This window comes from Pleurodeles waltl, chromosome 7, assembly GCF_031143425.1.
Source record: "Pleurodeles waltl isolate 20211129_DDA chromosome 7, aPleWal1.hap1.20221129, whole genome shotgun sequence".
In the NCBI taxonomy this organism is placed as follows: Eukaryota; Metazoa; Chordata; class Amphibia; order Caudata; family Salamandridae; genus Pleurodeles; species Pleurodeles waltl.
Genome location: NC_090446.1, coordinates 363,993,025 through 364,018,924, shown reverse-complemented (window position 1 = coordinate 364,018,924; position 25,900 = coordinate 363,993,025). Strand labels below are relative to the sequence as shown.

The window sequence follows — 25,900 nt, the reverse complement described above, 5'->3', positions numbered from 1 at the left end:
CGACTGTGATGAACATTAATACTCTAGGAACATTACATTTTAATTCATTAGTCCTTGTATAAGGGATGGCTTTTATTACAGTGCTTTGTTACGCCATGCCTTTAAACAATTAAAAAATGTGTTATTTCTGAATAAGGAGTTTTTGTCGTGAATGTAGGTTTTGTCATTTCAAACACATGGAAGCCTACTTTATTTATCAGTAGTCCTACATGTAATAATAGTGATTTTTGCTTCAACAAAGTTTTAGAGACACCTTCTTATTACCTCCTAAATTGTGAAACATCACACTGTAAAGCAATGTAAAATGGGTGAAAAAAAAATCGAAGTGCAATACAACCTATACTGATTAAAAATAGGCACGGTAATGCTGATATTGCATGTTTTTGCTCGGGGAGATAGTGACTTATACTGAATTAGCAACAATAGGTATGAACCTACCAGTCTGGTCTTTACTGATGCTCTGGTTAAGTTCTGGCATTTGCTAACCAAAGGCAGGCATCCGACTATTAAGATCATTTTTGTGGGCAAAACTACATATCAGAATGCAAGTGGCAGTGTTCTGAACAAGAGCAACCGGAAATCAACACAAAATTACATTTTTGAATTTGGGTAATTCTTTTGGGAGATGCATTTCGTGTAATTATGTCATTTAGCTGTAATTACTCAACAGCAAATAACAAGGGTTTTTTCACACCCTTACCAATACATTCTTTTTTTCCTTGAATATTGATAATATTTATAAGCAGGGTAACTTATTGATTGCACATGACATAAATAAAATTGAAACAAACTGTACATTGTAGGTGACTAGAACCTATACAAATTAGATCATAATAAATGCAATTTTTCTCATATTACTTTTCTTTGGCAAAAACATGGACTTGAGAGCTCAAATTGGAGGGGTACAGAGAGTGATTAAAGTTAAGAATATATGGGGCATAGCTGCCAGTTCTGAAACTGATGCCTTTATTATACAATGAATGTCTTCTTTATTAATGCACTTGAATGTTTTGTCTTGGTCGAAAGCTCTCACAAATTGTCATCTGGAATCAGTAAAGTACAAAACAGAACATAGGAATCCCACAAAGTATAGATACCAAAAAAAAGATAACAAAAAGTTCGCAAGGCATGATTTCCTGAGATTTATGCAGGCAACTTTGGCAACTCCTTACTTGATCACACTTTGTTGTTAAGTTTGCTTTGCTTACATAAAGAAGTAAATTACTTTACTTCACATTTCCCACTAAACCAATCATGCTTCGCATAAGTGTAAGCTGGGAGATTATTCTAGACAATCATAAATTCATTCTTCCAGTCTATGCCCAGCCATCCTATTATGGAACTTCTAAACAAATAATGTCAATTAGGAAAATGCAAAAGTCCACCAGCTCTTCGTATTTGTTCAGTGGCTGAGCCACCTCCCAGGCCAGAAGGAGACTTTTTCATGTAAGTGACTGAAGTCTGCTTTTAGGGACAGTTTCATTTATAGAAATCTGAGAGGGACTGAAGAAGAGAACATTTGACTAGCTGTACATTACCATTTTACAAAAAGAGGGACTAAGAAGAGGGCATGTATGAACAATTTCCAGCTTTCCCCACCACAGGTTGTCATAAGGATTAATCAAGTTCAAGAAAAAGGTGTAGGTGAAAAACATGCAAAAGTGCACCCCATTGTGCGAGGTCTAAGTATGTAAGAACAAGTGAAAGAGAAAGAAGACCATCAAAATGGTGTTGATTAGTGAAGAGAGTAATAGGTCTTATATATAATTCATACCTAATTAAAGATGTGTGGATATAGCTATCAATTTCAAAAGTGTGTTTAAGGATAATTAATCAGATGAAATATTAAGGAATGAGAGAATTCAATTTTGGACCAATAATGGGAGATCCAGAGCCCAAAAGAGAAGTAAAGAGAGTGCTGGCACTCCAAGGTTTATAAAGTAACCGTTGTGAATTAGCAAAGTGAAGTCATCATATAGATTATATTTCAGAAATGTCATACCATTATAATATTCATCGTTTTAGGTTCATTTTGTGATTGTTGGAAATCTGAACATAAAGATTGAAACGTTCATTAAGTAATCAAATTATACAAATAAATTATTAGTATGATGAGACTAAGCCTGTTAAACCGATATATATCCGAAAATAGTTCTATACCAAATTGCTAATATTTGACAGAAAGCCATAGTAAATCAAAACTTATAAATTGACAAACTATAGCAACATTTGTGTGATTTGTTATTCTGACCACGCTGTTGCATCACAGAACACAGATCAAAAGCCATGTACAACATTAAATGGCTGAATTCAAAACATTGTGGACAAGAATGTTTTTTTATATAAACAATGAGCCCTAAATAGCATTTACAAAACTAAGCCGTGAAGGGAGTAGATTTCACAGTACTAACTGGACTAGGGGATGTTTATGTAAACAATGTTTGGGGCACAATACTTTTCTCAGACTTAATTTAGTTCATATATTCTGCCACCATGCTCAGAATATTCCTTGCAATGTGGAAGGAGGATGAACTGCCCCAAAGGATTGAGGCATGTTATAAAAATGGGAAGGAAGAGATCACCAGACCCTTGAGTAAGGTCACTTGCAAACAACTGCAAGCGTTTATTTTCATTCGAGACACGGTTCAAGGTGCAGGATAAGAGGTTTCTGTTACTCAAAGCCATATAGTTCGGAGGCAGTTGGCCTCTATCAGCAGGTGTAGAAAACATTAATATCATGTGGGATTTTTTACTGGCCATGAATTGCTACAATGTGAGGTGGCGATAGGGTCACCGATGATGGAGCCTCTTCGCCTTCAATCCACATTGTAATGCCCCTATATGAAGGTTGAGAAGAATAGTTAAAGGGTATGACAACATGGATGTATTTATGCCAGTGCAGTGCTACACAACTATTGGGAATACTTCCAGGAGTCTGCGAATGACTATCTCAATGGATGTCATTTGTAACTCTTGACACATTAGATGGGCAAGGTAGCCTTTCATCAGCTTTCATAAAACAAATCTATGAAATTTGACTACTTAACAATTTATTTATAGCTCTTGTCATTTTTGGATGAAAAGAACATGAATTCAAAAGTTGAAATACTTACAAAAGTATATAGTACTTACCATAAATACAAGCTCAGCATAATCAATCAGGAAATGAAAGAGGTAGATTGTGAGAGGCGTCTTTGGAAAGAAACAAAACACATGAATAAACAGTCACTATGGCTTATTCTTTTTAAAAAACATTTAAGTTTAGAATTTACATTAGCAATACTGAATACTTTAGCATAGCAGATATACAGTATTATAACATTTCAAAATCAGCTTTATGGCATGTATCTCATGATGGAGTTACTTGTGAATTTACTTCCTGGAAATCAAAGTCCTCTTAATATACTCGATGTAGAGAAGTTACAAACCAAACTCCCCGTGAACCAGGCAGAAAAATAAGTGACAGGAATGTGGAAAAGCCATGTATATGACGGATTATTGGCTGTGTAGGCTCTTACTTTATAGTGTTTAATAAAATGGTGCTGCTGAGTTGCAAAGTATTCGAACATCAATAGACTGTATTGTTTCTGTAATTAGGTTTTCTGAAAATCGTACTGTGAGGTCCTCATCTACCCCTCTCAGTACATAAGAAAACAGAATGGTGCTGGATAACTGAAATCCAGCATAAACATATCCGCAGAACCAGTCAACCTTTTCAGGGTACTTGCTCTCAAAAATACGTTTAACCACTCTGGCTCTCATTTCAATTAACTTGGAATTACCGTCTGGTATAATAGCCCTGGCTAAAGTCAATATAGCATATTTGTACTTTTAACCTGGAGAAAGTTTAAGTCCACATTCCAAGTTGTTAGGTCGGAATGAGGGATAACACGCAGAATCTGTTTTATTGCACTCAAATATGCACAGTACCCCGTTTACAGGTGCAAATTCCTCCAGGCAGTAACTTGAGAAACTTTCGCAGCGAAACAATGTGGGGTGCAAAATGACTGAATAACTTATAATCTAGATGTGTTTTATGCCAGCGAGTGGATTTACCTCGCCACTCGGAATGATGGCTGAAGGACTGTTCCTCCTTGGGTAAGGCTCCAGGACACTTTACAAGTGCATCTGCTCAATGAATTTCAGTTATTTATTAACTTCCAGGACACTTCACAGACTTGTGAATTCTTATCCAGTGTACAGGTGTTTCACAAAGTATGAACAACTACACCCAAAAACGTTTTTCAGGTAGGTTTCTACCATGCAAATGACCGTAGTAGGATTAAGTCCATCATTGTGATGATATGCAGAATAGATTAAAAAAATGATGGTGATGTAGAGAAAAGGAGTTACTCCAAAAGGGAAATATATTATCCACACAGAAAAAGCTATGAAAGTGCATATTATGATTACATTTCCACACAATATGTTACAGTGTACATTTTAATGTGTGCTTATGGATAGGCTAGTAAGCGCTCCTGAGATTATGTGTCTCTGGAAAATTCCAGGAGTACTCTTGAAATTCTTTGAAAACTCCTGAAAGTCAGACATTAACTCGAAATCTAGCAGTCGAGTACATATTTATTTGTTATACGACTCTTTTCTGAATTGGTCCTAATAGCATCAAATGGAAGTGACACTTTGAACTTGACTCTGTCAACTATTAACCTTTACGTAGGCATCTTTGGCAAATGCCCTTCATTGAAATCTAAATTAGGCATAACAATTCTAGAGTTAATGCACATTTAAACCCCAACAACAACCGCACAATTCTCATCGCAGAGCCATAGAAATGTGATTGCATGTGGGCATCATGGAATCACATACACTGAGACACAGATGAGCATAAATAAAGGGGTTTTAACAAAATATAGAGTGTTTAATGCCAACTGCATTTAAATCGCCTACAAATCATCAACTATAAAGATATCATCAAGTTAAGCAGATGTGGAGTTAAGAAGAATACATTGATACTTCATTATGCATATCTCCATTGACTATATGTTGGAAGCCAATTTTCTGAAGTTGATATATGTAAGGTTGATAACAATGACCTCAATATTTGAGCACAAGATCTTCAGAAGCCGTGGAACAGTTCATGCCTAAAGTGCCCAATGTGCCAGACACCATAATATATGTAAAGATTTCCTTTGCTATTCTCTGACACTGTGAGGGCAGGTTGCTGACCAATAAGGGGTGCTCCACAAGTCTAAAACAAGTAGATATACCAAATTCAGTTTAAAAAAAAAAGTATGTTTATTCAGCAGTTGCACAGTATACAGTAGGACAATGCAGCACACACGTCGGTGTCACATGAAATAAAACACAATCCGAAAGGGCCTGCAATCAAAGTGTACAGTTAGGAAAATATTGCACATATGGGGGCAGAGGACCCACCAAAATAGTCAATGCAGGTCCAATACACAACAGTACTGTCCCAATTCATGTAAGACGAGCAACGTGTGAAATCACTCCTGCAGTTCATTTTTTGTTTTATGCACCTGATCAAAACAAAAAACCATCATGGACATTAACAGTGTAAACAAAAAATTGAGGGACAGCAGATACCCACTGTATGTGTCCCCCTCCCTCAGACCCATCTTCAATAAGAGGGAGGCAGGGAACCAGGGACAAGGTTAGGGGGAGTTGGGGAGTCTGGGCTTTATGACTGAAGCATAATTTCATTCCTGATAGAGAGAGAGAGAGAGAGAGAGCGAGCGGAGTGGGGCATGGAGAAGGGGGCAGGGAACATAAGGGTCCAACCCGGCGCTGCACCCACTCATCTGTCCCTAACCCTGGCAACCACAACAGCTAGAGGTTCGGGGAACATTTATGTGTCAGCAAAGGGCATCGCCGAATCCACATCAGGTGAGTGCTCAGAAACGTGGTGCGTCGTCGCTCCTTGGCTTCCAAACCATCTAACATATCACTCCACATCTCTAGGTGTCTTGCACATTTTTATCTGTGCGCACCAGTCGCAATCTCTGCTTCTCTGCCACTCCCCATTCGTGCAGGTCTGCCTGCCACCTACCCAGCATGGGAGGACCAGCATGTGTCCAACTGACTGATGCACCACTTAGCCAGCACCAACCCCAAAAGAACAAACCTATGTTTCATCCGAGCCCCATGTTTTAGGATCGGTAATACTCCCAGCAAGCAATATTTAATTGAGGTTTCTATCAGGATCCACGTGACCGCCCATAAATCGTGCAGCACTAGGTCACAATAATTCCACAACTTATCGCATTCCGACGTCATGTGGAGGAACACCATCGGCACAACCCCACATCTGGGGCAAGCAGGAGACAGTGTTGTGTTGAATCTGTGGAGCTACTGAGGAAACAGGTAGGTGGATACAGATAATAAAACTGAGTTTGAAACGGGCATTGCTGGCCACTTCCAGGACCTGCGCAAAGGCCCGCCTCCGCTCACCGTCCGTGAGGGATTCAGGTAAAAACACCCAGCCATGGATCACGGACTCCAATCATGTCGATCATGCGGTCAGCCTTCAAGGCTTTATATACACGGGAGATCAAGCTGCTAAAAGGGCCGGGTCCAACAGCAGCTTCAGCATCTGCGATCCCTCCAGTTCAGTTGGGAAACGGACTCCAACCTCGAATGCCGTGGGAAACACCGTGGCACACTGCAGGAATTGGTCAGGGTGTAATTGAAAGAAGTCCATCGCCTTTGCCAAAGTGAGGAAAGATCCACTGAAATATATATCCCCTGCCGAAGTACATACCCACCGTACCACTGCATCAGATCCATCACAGATTGTATGTGCCGTAAACAGGGCAGCCATTTAGGAGGCAATATCCTGGCATATGGGGCCCTGCAAATCACATGTGTGACAGTTTGTTCCCAGACTTCCGCAACCTGTAGGACAATAAACAGGCAGTCATCTGGTACTCCCCTGTCAATCATCCAGGGAAGTCTGTCCCAGCACCCCCTTCCGCCAGCAGTGCCTTCTCTCCGTTCAGGCTATCTGCACACTGCAGCGTAGTCCAGCAGAGCAGCAAAGTAATACACCTGCCCCAAGCCCTAAGTCCAATTTCAGGACTTTCAACTTCACACGACTTCGCTGTTCAGCCAGGTGAAAGTAGCCCGTGGCATATGGCAGAGGAAATTCTGCAGTACATTGAGGCAGTGTGAGAATAACACCACCCTACTCAAAGATACTCTGCCCATGACGGAGAGGCAGGTGATTCCAGAAACAGATCGAGGCTTCCAGACAGTGGAGGACTCTACCCACATTTAGGCTGTAATTGGCTTCGGCGGAATGGGCTACCTGTGTACCCAGATACCGTAAGTGATCACACTCTCAGAGCCCTGTCACAGGGAGAGCAGCAGTGCCTTCCTCCACCAGGCCAGCCAGGGAGAAAAGCACCAACTTCTGGCAGTTGATGTATAGTTCGGAAACCTCACTGATGCAGTCATTATCTCCAGTAGTGCAGTCATCGATCGCTCTGGGTGAGTGATGTATAGTATTGTGTCATCAGCGTATAGGGAGACAACATGATTACGCTCCCATCACAACAGCCCATCGAGCCATGTCTAGGCACAATCTAATCACCAGAAGCTCCATTGTCAAAGCAAAAAAGAGGAGGGATAGAGGATGTCAATGTTGTGTGCCCCGGTCAGAGGCTCCACTGTCAAGACAAAAAAGAGGGGGGATAGAGGACATCAATGTTGTGTGCCCCGACCAATAGAGAAGAATTCAGAGACCATGCAGGACCTGCCAAAGATAATCTCAGTGATAATCTCAGCTGATAGTAAAGTCTTTCTCAATGTCTAATGCTACCAGGGTGGTCACCAGGTCTGTGCCTGCCTCTGAGTGAAGCACATGGGATAGCCTCCGCAGGTTCATCTGCATTCCCCTACCAGGCATAAAGCCACACTGGTCGTCATGTAACAGATGAGTTACCACCTGACCCAAGCGCATCACCAGGTCCTTTGCCAGGACCTTAGTGTCCACCCCCATTGTGGAATGGGGCAAAAATAACTGAGGGCCTAAATGATCCTTGCCAGGCTTCGGGAGCATGAAAGTCCCGACCTCCCTCATGGAATGTGACAGCAAACCATTATGTCTGGATTCTCAAAGAGTCTCCGGAAAGTGGGGCAGCAAGATCCCAGAGAAGGAATGATTACATTATACTGGAAACCAGTCCCAGGCCTTACAGCGTGGCATGGCACTGAATGCCTACTATAATTCCTTCACTAGAAGATCTTCTTCGAGGCCCTGTCTCTGCACCTCTGTAAGACAAGGGAGGACCACATCATCGAGAAATCTGCCCGCCACCGCCGGGGTCATCTGAGGACTGCACTGTAAATAGTTGTTAAGCTCTCTCGTAGAAGCAAGTTAATGCCAGCCTGAGGACCCACCACGGTGCCATTCGGCCACCTACTTTGCATGAATGGGGACAGATGTTCCCTTTTTAACAGCCACACCAGCATCCTCCCCGACTTGTCACCTTTCCAGTGCAGTTGCTGCCTGTATGTGCATCTGGTCAGACAATCCAGTCTGTCCCATATGTCTCCAATTCGTTGCTGCGCCGTCAATGGGGATTCAAGTTGCTCCCTATCAACATGTGCAGAGGTCCGCCAGAGCTCCCTCTGTCTCAGTCAGCTCTAGCTCAAGGCGATTCCTTGTAGTGCTAACCCTGGGTGTCCCACTCTAGCCTCCTCTGTGCAGTGTACATCCAATTAGTGTCAATAAATCTGGTAAGTATCTCGCAAAGTTCTTCCCTAAACTGCACATCTCCCAATACCTCTGGGTGGAGTCGCTAGAGGGGGACCTACGGCCAGGTGGCACCTATACTCCATTCCAACCACAACGGCCTGTGATCTGAGAGAAAACAGGCCAGAATCCGGATCTGAAGTTTGGCCGCCGCCATATCTCCAGACATCCCGAAATGGTCAAGATGGCTATAAGTCTCACAGGTGTGTACAAAGAACTCTCACATCCCAGGGTACGTGGCATGCCAAGCATCTATATACTGTAGGCGCTTCATCACAGTGTGTAGAGCATCCAACATGTTCAGTTTGGATGACAATTGCCGATCTAATTGCCCATCTGTTATACAATTGAAACCCCCAGCGGAGGAACACCAATATACAGGAGCAATTCTCTTCCCAACTCCAGGTAAAAACCACATCAACATTTGGTACACAGACATTCAATAGACAAACTTCCACTCCGTCCAAGAGGTCATGCAAAATAAGGTATGACAATTGCCGATCTAATTGCCCATCTGTTATACAATTGAAACCCCCAGCGGAGGAACACCAATATACAGGAGCAATTCTCTTCCCAACTCCAGGTAAAAACCACATCAACATTTGGTACACAGACATTCAATAGACAAACTTCCACTCCGTCCAAGAGGTCATGCAAAATAAGGTATCTCCCCTCAATGTTTGCGTTAAAGCCACAAATCTGGAAGGGAAACTGTGGGCTATCCAGAATACAACCCATCAGGCATAGTTGCAGAGTATAGGTGTCCCCGCCATTTCTTGTGTACCTTGCTCTCCATTAAGCGTCTCCTACAATAGCACGATATGCACTCCATGTCTGTGTAAATATGTCTGTACCCTATACCTTTTCACACAGGTGTTGAGCCCACAAACATCTCATGTTACCAACTTAAAGCGTGTCACCATTCTGTCTCATGACTTCACCCCAACCACATCTCCCCCGCCGCCTTGGCTCTCAAGGCCACCACAAACCCACAAGCTCCCAACCGCCACCATCAAAACTCAGCTGGACCAAGCACAAGTTCCCCCCCACCCCCCTTGCCCTGGACCAAACCACCTCGTGTCTGCCTTTCCTTGCTGGGTTTGAGCAATAAGTATTCTCTAGGGGCACGAGGGGCCAGGGGAGGGATCAAACCCTCTCCGCGCACATCCAACCAGTAGCAAACAACCTCCAGGGCAGTAAAGGAATGTGCGCCGTCAGCGTGAAGCACCTTCAATTTGGCCTGGTAGAGAAGCATGTAATAGAGCCCCATTGGTCTCAGTTTTTGTTTCACACACCAAAGGACATTTGCAGCTGTTGTACCTGCTGGGTATAGTCTGGAAAGATAGGGATTACATGGTTCTCAAATGCAGGATTTCCAGCCTGCTGGACAGCCTGTAGAACTGCGTATCTGTCCCTATAGTTGAGTATTTTTGCAATGATCGTGCGGAGCCCCCACCTGCGATGCAGGAGCAAGGGCGCAATGAGCTCTTTCCACAACAAAAAAAAAGAAGACAAAGTGGCAGCTGGAAAAGTCTCCCTGACACAGCGCTCAAGAAGGAGTTCAAGTGACTGGCTCTCCGATCCAGACGGCAAACCAACATAGCTAAGATTACAGCACTGAGAGTGACCCTCTGCATCCTCTACCCTGTGCTTCAAGGCCGCTGTCTTGGCTGAAAGATCCGTCAAAGCTGCTTCAAGGTGGAGACTTCTCCTTGCAGGGTGGTCACATTTTGCTCTGTGGCCAGGGATCGTTCCACCACTGTACGCAGTATGGAACACTGTACTTTACTCTCAGGAAGTCAACATTCAGGGAGACGGCATCTATCTTGGCCTGTATGGCTACAATAGATGTCTCTATAGCAGCCAGTATTTTTTCTCCAGTGGCGCCCTGCATTCCCCCCGTCACTTGCCGGGTCTTCACGAGGGGGACCACTCCTCCCACTCATCCTAGGTGCAGTAAATTGATCTATATTAGTCTGCTGTATGCCCCTTTGCAACTTGTCCTTCCTCACGATCGTGATGGCCCAGGAGGCGAAAGTGCAGCGTTCCCCCACCTCAGTCAACCATGGCAGGACCCCTAAAGGTCGATGGGGCCCCTGTAGAGTACCCAGGACAAGAGGAGAGTTCGGTAAGTTGAGGAGGTATGAAGGGCAGCTGAGCCTCCCCAAGACCGAGCCCCAGTCCAAATAGGCAGAGGGAGGGGCAAACCTTAGGTGGAGAATCTTAGTGTGCCTAATAGCCTCAATGTGCCGCCTGGCATCAACAGCTGTTACCTCCCAACAGGGACTCGGGGAGACCTGTGTAATCAGAGCAGATGGGAGGATCAAAACCCAGGAGGGCATATAACTTCCATCGATCCCAGCAGCATTAAGGCCAATCACTCAAGTGGCAAGTCAGTCAATGGGCACCAAAAGGTCTGGCTGCAGGGCGCAAGCCGGAGAGGGAATCAGAAAAGAGAAGCAGACCTAATGGGGGACTCAACGCAGCAAGTGAGACAAAGGCCCAGAGCCCCACCACAGTCTGCCAAAGCAGGCGATAGCCAACTCGTGTAATGGCCTAGTGAATGCAAGAGGATCGCCGGGCCTCACCAGTCCATATAGGCATACCCTACGTGCGACATGCCCTTACTAGGTTGCCAGCATCAGGGCTAAGTCCCGAGGCCCACCTTTCCAGGAGGCAGCAGTGGTTCCTCCTGGGGCACCAGTCGTCAGGCAAATAAGCAGGAGGGGTGCCAATGCGTTGCTGATGGGTCCCCGCGGTCACCACAATCCACAATCCCACCATATGGTGCACCCCTGCAAAGTCCCACAGGGTCCAGGCTCCATCCAGCCACGGGATGCAAACTCTGAGGGGCAGCGATCACACCCCTGAGATGGATCCACGAAGTCAGGGGGTTGGGGGAGGGGAACATGGTCTCACCTCCACGTGGGGGCGTCCGTCACCACCAGAAAGCCCTAACTAGGCGGCACAGGACCCAGGGCAAAGCACACCAGGAAAGGGGGGGGGGGGGTACTCCTGTGAGGCAGCAATCGAATCCTAGGGGCACCCATTGGGCGCAGGGGCAATCTCTCTGCCCGCCTCACCGCACCCAGCAGCCAATGATATGGCGCATGGTCCCTAGGAGGCAGCCGGACTTTGTCAGCAAACCTTAGCACTAGGCCGGAGCCCCGTGCACAGCTCTATTATGTCGAAAAACTAGGCCAGTGTTCTCCTGCTCAACCATGAGCACTCACATCGACAGAGCAGGAAAATCAGGCAGCAAGTGGGTGGCGTTTGCAGCAGGATGGCGAGGAAAAACAAAGGATTATTTACGGGACAAAAGCATGCTGGGTGACTTTTCATGGTTTATGAATTTAATCTACGATTATAGAACTCTGTAATCTACAGCAGTACTTACTTCGTGAAATAAATCTCCAGCGTATGGAGAGACTTCAAGGTCCAGCAATGAAAGTCCTTCCACCACTGCAAAACAAAGTGTTGAGGCACATGTTAGAAGCTTGTGGGGTACAGAAAAGCTGTTGCTGTATATAATTCCAACTGCAAGTATTGAATAGACAATGGATCGGTCTATTTTGAATATGCTTAACTTTGGATGTCTTTGACACAAGCCATGCAAATTAAAAAAAAACAATAAAATACAAGTTAAATAAGGGTTTCTTTAATTTATGTTTGCCAAATATCTGGAAAAAATTAATTGATGGAAATTAGTTTGTTTCTTGTGGATTACAGATTATGTTATCCAAACATTTAGCAATGGATTGAAAAAGTACCAGACCCTAAGGCTATATTCTCATCAATTACATTTTTTTTTTTACAATTATGTATATCTTTAACACTACAGCAAGGACAAAGACATTTTCCATTTCCCTGACACCCCACTCACAACCCCTTGCCAAAAAGGAATCCTGTTTCATTATTACTTAACCTCATCATTTCACTTCAGAGTTTGGTGACATTCACTAAGGCTCAATTATTGGCCTCATGGTTTAGTACTCCACGAGAACACCTTAAACGGATAGTCGCATGGTACACTTTCAAAGCAGTCACATTCCCACCTGAAATGCATGGAACTTTTTTGAAAAAAAAATAAGGGGTGAAGGCAAGATACTTACCCAGAAAGATGGTGGTGTTCTGAAGGAGAGTGGTGCTTTGTTGCTTCTGCTCCATCCATACTACCTTCCTAGGATTACAGGAAAGACTTTCCAATGGCTCTACTGAGTAGACTGTTATCCCGAATCAATAATATGTAAGGCAGGCAGACACTACGGTCAGTGAAACGTTAATGACTCAGCCACCCAACCCCTCCTTTAGGGAAAGACAAGATAGAGGAGACACTGTGTTTTGAGGCAGTCTTCAAGTCAATCCCAGAAGGAAAGAAACTGCTGGACAAGCAACATGACGTTGACCTGCTTCACATCCCCAAGTGTTAAGCTAAAAACTTCAAAACCTCAGGGTTATGAAAAATGCACCATTAGCATGGTATGACCCTTTAATGCAAAAATGTTAATATTTATTTGTTTTTATGTAGCGTTTGGAATATGAATTCATTATTGCAGCACAGTAAATGACCCATGTCACAACTCCTCAGTCAAGGTGTATTCAATATATCAATCTTGCAAGAATGACAGGCGGAGCTGGACAACGGGTATCCAAACCTATTACTGATGCTCGTACAAAATGTACATAAGCGGTACCGTAATCTGAGCTAATATATAATTACCTGGTAATATATATCACCATTACAAAATGACAGACTTCAATGCTGGTATCCATATACAGAAATGTCCACAGAACTGCATTTCTCACTCAAGAGTTTCCATCCACTGTTTTTTTAACCTTTCTTTTGGCAAAAGACACCAGACTTGGAATAAAGACGGGGAACAACACTCTATGTTTATGATGGGGCTTAAATTGAAAAAAGAGAAACAAAAAAGCTAGTGCAAAATCTATATGCAGATTTCTTAGAATCGGACCTGTCAATTGGAGTTCAAACTTGAAACAGGCAATTCATCAGCTCTTCAATGCCAAAATAATCCTGCAGGACTTTGTGAGTCAGAACTGCAGATCTTCACATTATGAATTAGAGCTACACTTTCAAACAAATGCACATAGCCATGTGGGGACAAGATACTACTATGCGTACCAAGCGAGTCAAAAAACACACCTAAGTCCTGCCACATGTTGCAAATGCTGTCTTGTGGTCACCATTTTGCTTATAGTAGCCAAAGTCCACTCTGTTCCTATGAGGAGGCGTATACTATTAGCAAGTTGGAAACAATGCAACCAACTGACTTGCAACTGAGGGGCATGGAGTAGGCATGGGCCCTATGTACAATTCATGAGGCACTACATTCTATTCAATAGAAAAACAAAACAATACAAAGACGGATCAATGAACAACTGCAATTCACATCATCTACAATAATAGACAAAAAGATACAGTCACAGAATCAGATGTCAGAGAAACAGAACAAGCAACTGTCTTACCCATGGATAGACTCTCGGCCTTCAGCCTTCGATCTGCAATTCACATCACTAACCTCTCATGAAGGGTTGAAGGATCTAAGGGCTCACCCTAAACAATAGCTCATGGGGCACACAGAAGTGACTGGAAGATGGCAGAGAGGGTAGATGGTGTCGCGTCTCTACTTGGTGTTTGCCTTGTGAATCACAATACTGCACCTTCTACCATCTATCCATTACCTATGTTAAAACAAAAACAAAAGTTATTTTAAGTAACTGACTGTTCCACTGAAGATACTCTCTCAAGGAGGATGACATGATCGGCAATACTGGCTCTGAATCAGACTTGCCTAGGATCTGGTTTTTGGTGATGTCAACTGTATTATCGTCAAATGTATAAGCACCTCATGGGGAGAACAGATGGAAAAAGATCTTGATGAAGATACAATTGAAGGCAAGTTTACATTACAAAGGACAATTCCCCTAATAATCTTGCTCCAGTGAATGGAAAGTTTTTTACTAACATTTGATCCTCTCAATCCAGAAGGGCTCTAAGCTCACTGTCTGACATGAGTAGTGGTGATGCCCAGGAGCCAGATATTCAGTGCTTCTAAAACCACAGGGGGCACAGTGTAAAATGGCTAAATGTTTTGGAAACATCTCTACTCACACGAACTTGGTGGAAGAGACAATGAAGCAGACTCAGTGAAAAAGTCTAAGAAGGTGGTGCAGGAAATGTGAAGGAATAATCTACAAGTTCTCGGGGACCCTGAGATGGTTGAAGGTAATTATCAAAGCCAGTATACAAGTCATTTTTCACCCCCTCCAATTTGGACATGGACACTGAAATTTGAATGAGCCCATTGTTTCCCATTCAAGAGGAAGGATGTGTCCAAAAATGCAAAGCCTTATGTCCTCTTAATCTACATCAGAAATGTCCTGCTTAGGAGGACTATAGATCATCTCGTAAGCCTGAATAAGCCACGCCACAACAGTGTGCTTACTTTCCATGTCTGTGCTGCCTCTGCTATTCCACAGTGGAGAAAAGATGGAGATTGAAACTTCCTTCTTGGCAATCGTCATCTGCAATCATTTGCAGGAACTTGCAAAACTAAAAGTAATGTATAAGAACAGTATTATGTTTTTCACATCTGCAATTAACACACAAGGATATGTAGACTCCATTTCTGGTTCACTGAGTCACGTTCGAGGGAGTGAGGAGGTGGCGGCAGCGAAGGTGCTGTGAGGCAGCGTCGTGGCGAGGCAGTGTTACACCAGCAAGGTTGCTGCCAAAAGCATTAGAGATCGCACATTACAGATCATGTATCAAGGAACCTGCTGCCAAGAATCCGCAGGCCCCATGCAAAGATCCTGTACAAGGCCTTCCTCTCCGGGGGCTGGGCGGCTCCCAGGTGACTCCAGGCCACTCACTAGCGCATGGAGAGGAGTCTTCGCCATTGCTGTTGGCAAGTGTGGGTGGCTGCTTGGGAGGTGTGAGAGGCGCATGAGATGTGGGAGGGATCCTGTTTTGCCCTGCTTCCATCCCAGTTGCTCCTTGCCGGCTCCCCTCGCCTCACCTGCACACGGAAGGACTTTTGCACTGACTCGCACACCAGAGGAATTGGAGGAGTCCCCACAAGAGGCCAGTAGGAGGCATATGTCAGATACTCCCCTGGGGTGCTTCAGCATGCTCGTGCCCCTTTCCTGGCAGCTCTCGATAGTGACAAGGACTGGGGAACGTGACTAGGCACTGCAATAAGAAGTCAGAAACCAGCTTCTTGCAACCTTAGCACACCCACAGGACCCCTGGCTTGGCCCTTTAAAGAGACAGACTAAATGGGAGACACAGAAGGAGAATCAAGGAGCTACAAGAGATTGCCAAACGATTGAAAAAGACAAGTGGAATGTTGTGAAGTGTCTGCCTGTGAAAGGACAAGCCAGAGAGGAAAGTAGTGAAGAGATGTGAACAACTGTCTGGCTGGCAACTGCTGTGCGGACCATCTCGGTGAGGCCCTCAGTGGATGCGCCCATTGGTGGCAGGTGGGAGAAGTGGCTGGTACTAGACGAATGTAGCTTGAGTCTTACCCGACATTGCACTGCTTCACACCGCCCAAACCTTGGCATTAGGAAGCTCCAGCTACACAGACTAGCCCAACCCTACACCACAGCATATTAGTGACACTTTGGACTATCCAGGAGATAGTCTGAGTTAGGATGGACGTAGAGAGGTGGCTGGAAACCACACCCAACCTGACTTGGTAAACATTGTATTATGTGCTCAGGAAAAACGTGGGAAGAGGGGTCGTCGGTGGTGACAACCAGGAAACAGGGAGAAGTCAATCTCAGATACCTTCAGGGCAGCCTGCTCAGATCCCACTGCTAGCTCCATTAAGTCCCCAGATTCCCTGAATTAATATAATAGGGAACCCTATGCTCCAAGATGGGACACTCTGGAACTGCTCCAACCTAAACTCATGACAAAGCTGAACTACTCAAAAGCCGTTGGAGCAGCAATATTTTCAAACAATACTAACATTAAGGGGATACTGATTCCGTTCAGCCCCACTGTGGTAGTGTGTCATTCTAGTGACCTGGTTACTTTATCGCAGATGAAGGGCCCTGGAAGCAGCGAGGAGCAAGGGCCTACAAGACACCACTTTGACAGCACCTCTGAGGTGGCCAATATAAACTGTCTGAGTGTTAGTTTGAGCCACTCGCTTATAAACCAACTAGCGGTGATAACAGAGAATTCAAGAGTGGTCAGAGCTTATAATACAGTTTAGAATGCAGAAAACCGGTATGGAACTGCAGGGTCCAATTAGACCTGTGGATAGTCTCGCGCTCTAGTCATTTAGCTCATCACCTCCTAATTAACCAACTGGAAGGCGAGGAAATGGATAGTCAACTCTCTCGCAAAGGGACAGCCCTGACAAATGGAGAAGGGGCTGGTGAAGGTAGTCACCCAAGACCCAGAAGTGTTGAGTGTGGGTCTCTGCTATCCGAAGAAAGAGACCTCAAGGAATTGGCCCAGGAGAGAGACAATCAGATACAAGGAACAGATAAGCAACAGATAAGATTAACCACTGGTCATAAGGGAATGGAACAGAAGGGAGTTAAACAGACACAAGGAGCAGATGAGCAACAGGTATGAATAAATGCTGAAAAATCACAAGAGAAAGTTCTTGTATCTCTACTCCAAGGAATGGGAGAATATGCTGACCTCATTCAGTAACGAGGCTCCCTTTATCGCCAGTATCATTGTAAAGGGGAATAAGGAGTGCCAAGGGGGTTCTGGACAACAATGCTTAGGACTTTACAGAGCTCAACTGAGGCAATGAATTTTCAGGCAAATAAAGATGGATATATAAATTAGCCTCCTAAGTCCCATGGCAATGTATGTAGCCAGAATTGATGAGAAAATTGCAAACCTGATCAGAAGAGCACAGTCAGGCACAGAACGTATCAGCCACAATTGAAACTGCTCTCCTGTTTTGGACAAGCTGACAACTCTTCCCAAGATAATGTCACAGCTACTCAATGAGTTGAACAGCATGTCAGGGAAAAACCAGGCAGGGGCTCAGGGCCCACACTAGAAGAGACAATAAAGGCTTGTACACCTGCAGTGGCAAATGAGCCGGACAAAAACAGAGTAATCCTAGAGGACGCTGAGACTCCAAATGGGGGACTATCTCAGGGCGGATTAAAGGATGGCGTAATCTGTAGCATAACAACTGCAGGAACTGAGTCTGGTGAAACTTCAGCACAATCAATACATATGCAAGAGGGAGGCCATTTGCCAAAGGGGGACACTTCAAAATCAAAAAGGGGAAAAGAGGAAGGGCCGCAGTAAGAAACCCCTTCAGCTAAATAGCCTGGCAGCCTAACCAATTTTCAATACAGGAGCCTGACCATGCCCCTGGGCCGGAGATCAAAAATTAGACACTGGCGCAAGAGAGATTTCAGAATCAATGGTTAAGCCAGAGGAGACAAGCAGTGATACTGATGCCACCCAAGAAGTAGGCTCACAGTTTTCTTCAACTCTTCCCACAGCCAGCAACCGACTTCTAGACTCCACTTCCCTATTCGCCACTTGCCCCGATGGGATGATCAGACCTCTGAGTGACACCAACATGGTGAATCATATAATCCCAAAGGGGGAAGGCAGGCATTGAGATGAGGACAGGGCGGAGGCTGACTCCATTAGATTTCAACGGGCTCATAACAGCCCTGGTCTGGACTCTAATTCTGCCAGGGAATGCTTCCATGCAAGCTCTAGGAGGAACAAAGAATAAATACGGATATCGAGGAATGCTGGACCTGAGGAAGAAACAAGTCTCTCACATGAAACAGCCTGTATGCGATTTCATCCTGGATACATCGCCTAGGGCCCATTAGACATCTTACACAGGAGTAATATTATGAAGTTTATCCGCTCCCTGAATTTGTTAGGAGAGGTCACTTCAAAAGAAACTGTCTCAATCAAAGTTGGTGACCCAGCCCCGGGTCAGCAAAATTAATCCACCAAGGTTACCTGGAGCTCGGCTGAACTAGCTCAGAAGGTACTGAAACAGGCTGAAACACTTAAAACTGGGGATTATAATTACTCTGGTGAGGAATACGGGATTGACGTATATCCTGGAAGCCATCAGGAAGGATGCGACAATACTGAGCCTACCAAGAACTGCCTACTCTGGTTTAAAGACTACCTTGAGTAAATCACCAGGTACTGTAGAGCAAACTGTTAGAACTCCTCCAAGAATGGCTGACACATGCTTTAAGGTTGCAGCAGACTGGGGCTGGCTCTCTGGAGCTCTAAACACAACCAGACTGCTTAGTTGGCAAAACACCAACACTGACCCTGACACAACTAGGGGACTCAGAGTTAGTTCTTGGAACATTAATGGCTTGACTCAGAAGTTGAAAGATCCAGAGATACTGCATTTCACTCTTTTCAAGTATTACTTGTGCAGGAAACCTGGCCACAAAAGGCACTCCACTTGAAGGACTTTGTAAACTTCTCCGGGTGATTAAAGCTTGGAAGCACAGGCGCTGCAAGGGTGGCCTTGGAATCCAGGCATCAGCTATGAGTGCAACAGAATGCTCTGATCAGAAAACCAATGAGGAGGGCCTACAAGTTGTGAATCTGCTTTTAAAATGTCCTAAAAGCTTGTTCAAGTTAATTACAATGGTAAATGTCTACATTCACCAGCACAGAAGAGCAAGGTCAGAGCTAAGCGATAAATTGATAACTCTAATCTTGGGACAAAGAAGGGATAGTGACAAATACGGTCTTTACATTTCTGGTACCTTTAATATGTGGCTAATGAACATGCTTCCCTCAAATAAGGTCACAGATGCTCAAGATGCACTCTGGATGACACCCAACCAAGGAATGCCCAAGTGGCACAAAGATTATAACAGAGGTTGGACACTACAAGGCAATCTGGAACACCTGGGCCTTTGAGATCTAAATGGTCACTTCAGCCCTGATAATCTGCCTGGCCCTTCGTATCTCACTAAGTCAGGGGGTTTCTTAATAGACTTCACGTTTCTGAGTCTGTCTCTGCTGCAGTTTGCCACTGCTTTTGGTTTTGGAGATTTATCAGAAAGGGATCATCGAGCCCAAGAGATAACTTTGGAGCTAGACATGAAAGAGCATGAACCAGCTATAGACCAGGGAATCCCAGTTAATATAATTAATCTTAAAGGTATTAGATGTGCAGCTGCTCTTCTCCCAAAACTGGAACACGAGGCCAGGCATGTACAGCTAGCTACGCTTATAGAGGGGAAAACCCTCTGGCTAACTGGGAAAGATTCACTATAGAGCTTGCCAATCTATTTCTTAAACCAGCCTCAAAAAGAAGGGGAAGTTATGGTCATAAGAACAACTCTCCCCAGGCTTGTGGAGGTAACTCTCTGATCAAGAATGCAAAAAAGAAAGTAAATCAACTATGGAAACCAAAGGACCAGGACACTATAAAAAAACCTCAGAAATGTGTGAAAGGTACCTAAAAGGCTAAAATGGATGGCTCAAAGAGAGTAATCATGAGCACTTTTGGGCATCGTACTAAGTTAAATAACTCTGAGTTTCTGGTGGATGGCGAATGGAGCTGTCAGCACTCTCCTGTAACATCTCAGAGGCAACAAGATTCAACTTTCTCTATAACCACTTTAAACCTGAGGATCAGGTGGAACATGCAGGCAGCAATTCAGCAGATCTGGTGTTGGCCACTCCTCGGGTGATTCCATGTAGGAAAAAAAATGTACAATCCATCCGAGTGGAGGAACACTACAAGCAGCATTAAGAAATGGATTATCAAGGAGCGAAGAGAGGGAGAACCAGGCCCTAATGGAATCCCTCCAATCATTTATAAAGGTATATCCATCGTTTTGGACTACTTAAGTAACCCCGCTTTATAATTATATCATTCAATATCACTCCATACCATCCTCCTGATGAGGTTCAATTATCTCACCAATCTTCAAGGGTGGTAACAAGGGGGACTCCGGGAACTATCGCCTGGTAACCTTAATAGGTAATGATGCTACATACTTTGTCAGAGTGCTATTATAAGAGCTGCAGAACTGGGTGGAGGCAAACACCATCACCCTCTGAACATAACAGGCTTCATGAAGCAAACAGGGACCTTAATCAACCTCACAGCTCATTCCCTGTTAAGTGATTCCGCAATAACAAAATGAACACTCAGTCTACTTGTGCTTTATTGATTATAAGTCATCTTTTGATAGGGTTGATCGAGGACGGCTGTGGAGGAAGTTGGCCAACTGGAACGTCCCAGCAGGCCTACTAAGGGCCCTGGTATTACTGCATACTGACATGAGTCACAATCAAAATTGGAAATGGTGCCAATCTGTTGCAAGCACTCAAACCAACCCATGGCCTGAAGCAGGGCTGTGTGTTGGCTCCAATCTTATTTATTTAGTTCTTATCTGATCTCACACCTGCCCTAAGAGCCCATGCTCCGAAAAAGGGGGAGGGGGGCTTTCCAACCTTCAAATCTTTTGTACAAAGACAATTTAGTTCTAATTAGGAGAACAAAGGTCGGCCCGCAGAGGCTTAGTGATTTAACCATGGCCTATTAAAAAAGTAACGGTGTGACCATCAACAGAAAGAAAAAAAAATATTACTAATCCAGGGCAAAAGGTTATTGAAGCACTCATGGTTTATGGGGGGGGGGGGGGGGTAAATTAGAAACAATAAACTGCTTCAAGTACCTTGGAGTCAACTTCAACTTGAATGGAAGATATAAGGAACAAATGAATGAATTAAGAAAAAAAAATGAAGGCACTGACTTTTGGCCTGAGAACCCTTTATAACAAGCTGAAGGTCCCAGCACTCTCCCCAATCCTGAAGGTGGCTCAGGCAAAAATTGTTCCTTCACTGACTTATGGAAGTGAAGCTCTGAAAGGACGGGACCTGCGGCTACAGACTAAAGCTATCCCCAGAGGACACTTTGGATCATTATCTCTTCTCCGAAATCATATGTAGTCCAAACTCCCCAGGTCGATATTACTTAGATCGGGACTTGGGAACTCTTAGGTTATCAAGTGGATGGGACCTATCGATGAGCCACATGGCATTCAAAAAACTGTCTAAATAAAGCGTTCAGTTGCTATCCGTGGCGGAGGATAAAGCCAGCTTGTCACAACGCAGCCATGGTTGGATGATCCTTTGCAGCTACACAAGGTTGAAACCACAGTGCTCTCTTAGTGAAACTTACAGTAATCAGGAGAAGTAACAGTTCATAAAATACAGGCTGGGGATACTACCAGTCCTAAGTCACTTTTCTCCTTAAGTTAGTAGTGCCTGCACTCAGACCGCTCAACATCTAGATTTCCCTATGCTTCCTGCTTGGTCTCTTGAAAAGGTCTGGTGGAAAGATGGGCTGCAGCCATCTTAATCCTTCTAATGAGCACTCAGGGTCAATCACATTTACTTTATAGAATTTGCATTAGCACTTTAAACTATGGTATTAGTATTGAAAATCTAGGCTGCGTTCCCGGACCTTGCAATGTTTAATGTTTTCGATGCGCACCTGCACTTTATCATTTGGATGTTTAATGTATTCTAGTAGTCATATTTTTTTCAGACCTTAGACTGTCCAAGGTGTACAGTACCCTATGTGGCCCTTGGGAAGAGTTCTTGGAAGCCAGGTTTTTAATTATAAAAGATTCTATAATATGTATTTGTAGATCATCAGACATTATAATTTAAACTTTTTAGAACTTGCCTGACTTCTAATAATTGTACACTGTCAGGAGACATTTGGATAAGAACAGTATGTTTGTGCTATTTTGCGTTCGAAAACAGGAGACAATTTCTTAAAGTAACTTTTTAATAATGATAATTCAGTATGTTATTTGCACTTTTGTTTGTTTTATTAAGAGCTTTTTTGTGCTATGCTGCAATGGTTTTAATTAGTCAAGCAATAAAGATTATTTGGGAGTCTTTAGGAGAATGTAGACTCCTGCAATAAGATGGATAATTCAGCTGCAGACTGAGATAGTATCAGACTGGCAGACGTATTGAAGTTTTGCCCTCTTCTTTTAGGGGTAAACATTCTAAATGTACCAATTTAGTTATGTTTACCTTTTTATAATTGTCATCTCTTTGGTATGAGCATGTTCACCCTATTACATATTTTTAGGCATGGAGGAGGGGCCTACTTGAGAAGATGTACCTCAGGCAGACAGAATGAGGCAGATTTAGGTAGGCAGTAACAGGTACAGATGCCAGTTGTGAGGAAAGTGAGGTAGCTGGTAGGTGGTTTGGGAAGTACTGGGTGTGTTGATGGTGGGTCTTGCAATACAAAATGAGAAGAGTACGTAAATTTTTTGGCCGTTAATAGAGAATGCTCTGGGCATAAAGGACCCTAGCCTGTGTTCTTTGGTAAACACTCTTACAATGCACAACATTAGAATTCGAAATGTTAATGGCTTAAATGTGACCATAAAATGGTAGCAAGAGCAGTGTTTCACAGGATGAATATCAAAATAGTTAATTTCCAGAACACCACATCTCTCAACCATATTATGATGTCCTGGTCTGTACTCTGCAAACAACATCTATTAGAGGTTTAGGTACAATGTGTAAGCCAGTTCTGTGGCATTGCAAGCAATTATTGATAGACGAAAAGCACCTACATGAAATAGTGAAAATAGACTAGGGGAATGCAGAATTGATGTTTTGGGCAGTTTACAGTCCTTACTTCAGGAATTCAGAAATGTTTACATCACATTTACTTGAATTATCAACATCGGAAGGTACTTACATTTTTTGCAGGGATTTTAATGTTTCGCTATTTGATTAATAAGGGGGGGGGGGGGTACTCTGCCTCCAAAGGCAATCTTTGATCAAAATACCCTTTTTTTAAAAAATCCCTGGGTTGTAGCATTGTAAAAAAGGTGGGATTAGTATATGGGAATTCAAAAGCACTCTTCTGACCAACCCAGAAGAAACTGAAGCCCAACAATGCTGATGCAGGATTCAGGCAGCAAGGCAGTTGCTGCCCGACAAGGGTTGATGCAGGAGTCAGGCAGCTAGGGAGTTGTAGACTAATAAAGGTTGATGCGGGTTTTAATGGGAACCTCAGACAGAGACCAGGTAACTCAATGTAGAACGGGTCATTCCTGGGCTGCTTACTCTGTGTGCCCCTTCTGGATAGTCTTTCCTCCTGGGTAGTCTCTCCTCCTGCAGGGCGAAGCAGTCTCCTCTCCCTCTCTTTTTGCACTGGCATGCTTCTAGACACTAAGCAGATCCTCAGCTATTCCAGAAGAAAGCGCAGACTTCAGGTGATGTCCTCTCACCCTTGGGAGACTGGCTATGAAGTATACACCAGCACTGGTTGCATGTCAATCCTTTGAATACTCTGGCAGTGATCTGGAAGAACTATTTAGCAGCCCTTTGTTAACAAAGCCTTCCTGAAATTTATGAACATAGCTTTGTCTCCATCCTCCTGAATTCAGTGTCTAGAGCACCACCCTCCAGCTAGAGGAGGAGGAAACTCTCCTCATTCTCCATCTTGTGTAATGCCAAACCAGAGGCAGTCCAAATGAATCTCACTAGCGTCAATACTCAGACTCACAGAGTGCAAACTAAGACACAAGTATTGCACACACATAGGTTTCATATAACAGAGGAACTTTACACAAGAGTCGCCTGTAGGTTACACTCTCACAGCTGGCTATAAAACAAAAATTCTGGTCACACTAGGGATTCACAGAAACACAATATGCTGCTACCACCATTCTTTTGGCTAAACCAAGACTGGAACAGCAGACTTCTGTCCATTGTGATGGAACACTTGGTGCACCCCTCAAGGTCAGAGAACAGATCCCACACACACACACAAGTTAAAATGGTGCCAGTAACAAAAAACTAAGTCAGGATTTCAGATTTGTAAGCAGTGAAGCCCTCAGGGCGGTCATATATGTGAGACCATGATGCAGGGGACATTACAACAAAAAATTTTAATAAAAAATAATTGCTATGTACATTGCCAGGACAATGTCCTTAATATCTCCAAGGAATTACAGCTTTATACCAAGGTGCAGAGACACTAAGGCCCAAATTAACAATGCCACACAACAGATATTTTTGAAGTGACAGCTGTTGAAAGGGAGTGGGCTGGGATGACCCTTGCTGGATACTAAAAAAAACAATAGTGTTGTCTGTCCCTTCATCTGGGTTGTTCTGACGACGTCTGGACTTGGGCCTAGTTGTAGGAAGAAGATTTTAGTTTTATATCAAGATTCTAATGCTTATGTAATTTACATGTGTGCAGCCTCATTACGTTTCTTGGTGTGCAGGAATAGATGGCTGAGGAGCCTCTTGTCACTGCTGCTATTCATTTTGAATTGAGAGGAACAAAACATTCTGCTTAGAATATTTAATAGCCAGGAAATACAATTTGCTGCATAATCAGATGACACTATGCTGTCCTCTGAAAATACAAGCATGCATGTAATATGGAGAAAAAAGTGCTGATTTTTGGCTCGGTTTTGGGTTACTCATTAAAAACCTGTGAAACACAGATTATTATGAATATGCTAGAGTTGTATATAGATCATAGAGTTGTGAGCTCAGCAAGTTATTTGGAGGTGATCATCTAAATGAAAGTTAAAAAAAATAACAGATGTGAGTTATGACCAACTGTTAAAAAACAGGGACTCTGTGTAGGTAGGATAGACCTCCAACTAGTGTGATAGGGAGATGGGTGGGGCAATATTATAAAATTGACAATACTCCCGAGATTTGTTTTCTTTCAAATTATTCTCCTATTGCTCTTACTCTGGCCTTTGGGGGATGGGCAGTACCAGACCTGGAATACTTTTATTGCATTTTATGGTATTATGGGACAGATACATTTTTATTGAGGCCATACCTTGCTTTTTGCCATGTCAGGGGCTCTGACAAATTGCTGCTCTGACCTATCTTTTAGCTCCTTCTTATTCAGTTTGTTTTAACACACGGGGTAGCTTTTTATATTTATGGCAATCATGGTTTATACACCACATTATTCAAGTTTCGCCTAGTTGGAGCCACCCTCACTTGTTTTTGGTATTTCACAATTACGCCTGCTCCGGGTGGCAGCAAACCCCATCACAACAGCTTGGTCAGCTTTTTGACAATAAGGTATAGATTTATTAGAAGCCAAATTCAGCATTCATAAATGTGGT

The 25,900-nt window shown here is 43.7% G+C and overlaps 1 protein-coding gene across 3 annotated transcripts in view; it reads right to left on the bottom strand.

Annotated features, from left to right (window-relative positions):
• The window catches only part of PIGU (phosphatidylinositol glycan anchor biosynthesis class U), a 205,455-nt gene that overhangs the window by 160,789 nt on the left and 18,766 nt on the right, over positions 1 to 25,900 (bottom strand). For 2 of the 3 annotated variants that reach the window (XM_069243809.1, XM_069243811.1), the window contains exons 2-3: positions 12,135 to 12,199; positions 3,133 to 3,192 (exon numbers count right to left, since the gene is read on the bottom strand). In XM_069243809.1, coding sequence (XP_069099910.1) covers positions 3,133 to 3,192; positions 12,135 to 12,199 — 125 coding nt within the window. Of the gene's footprint in view, positions 1 to 2,002; positions 2,050 to 3,132; positions 3,193 to 12,134; positions 12,200 to 25,900 lie in introns of those variants that run through there. The other variant, XM_069243810.1, reaches the window with a different exon arrangement.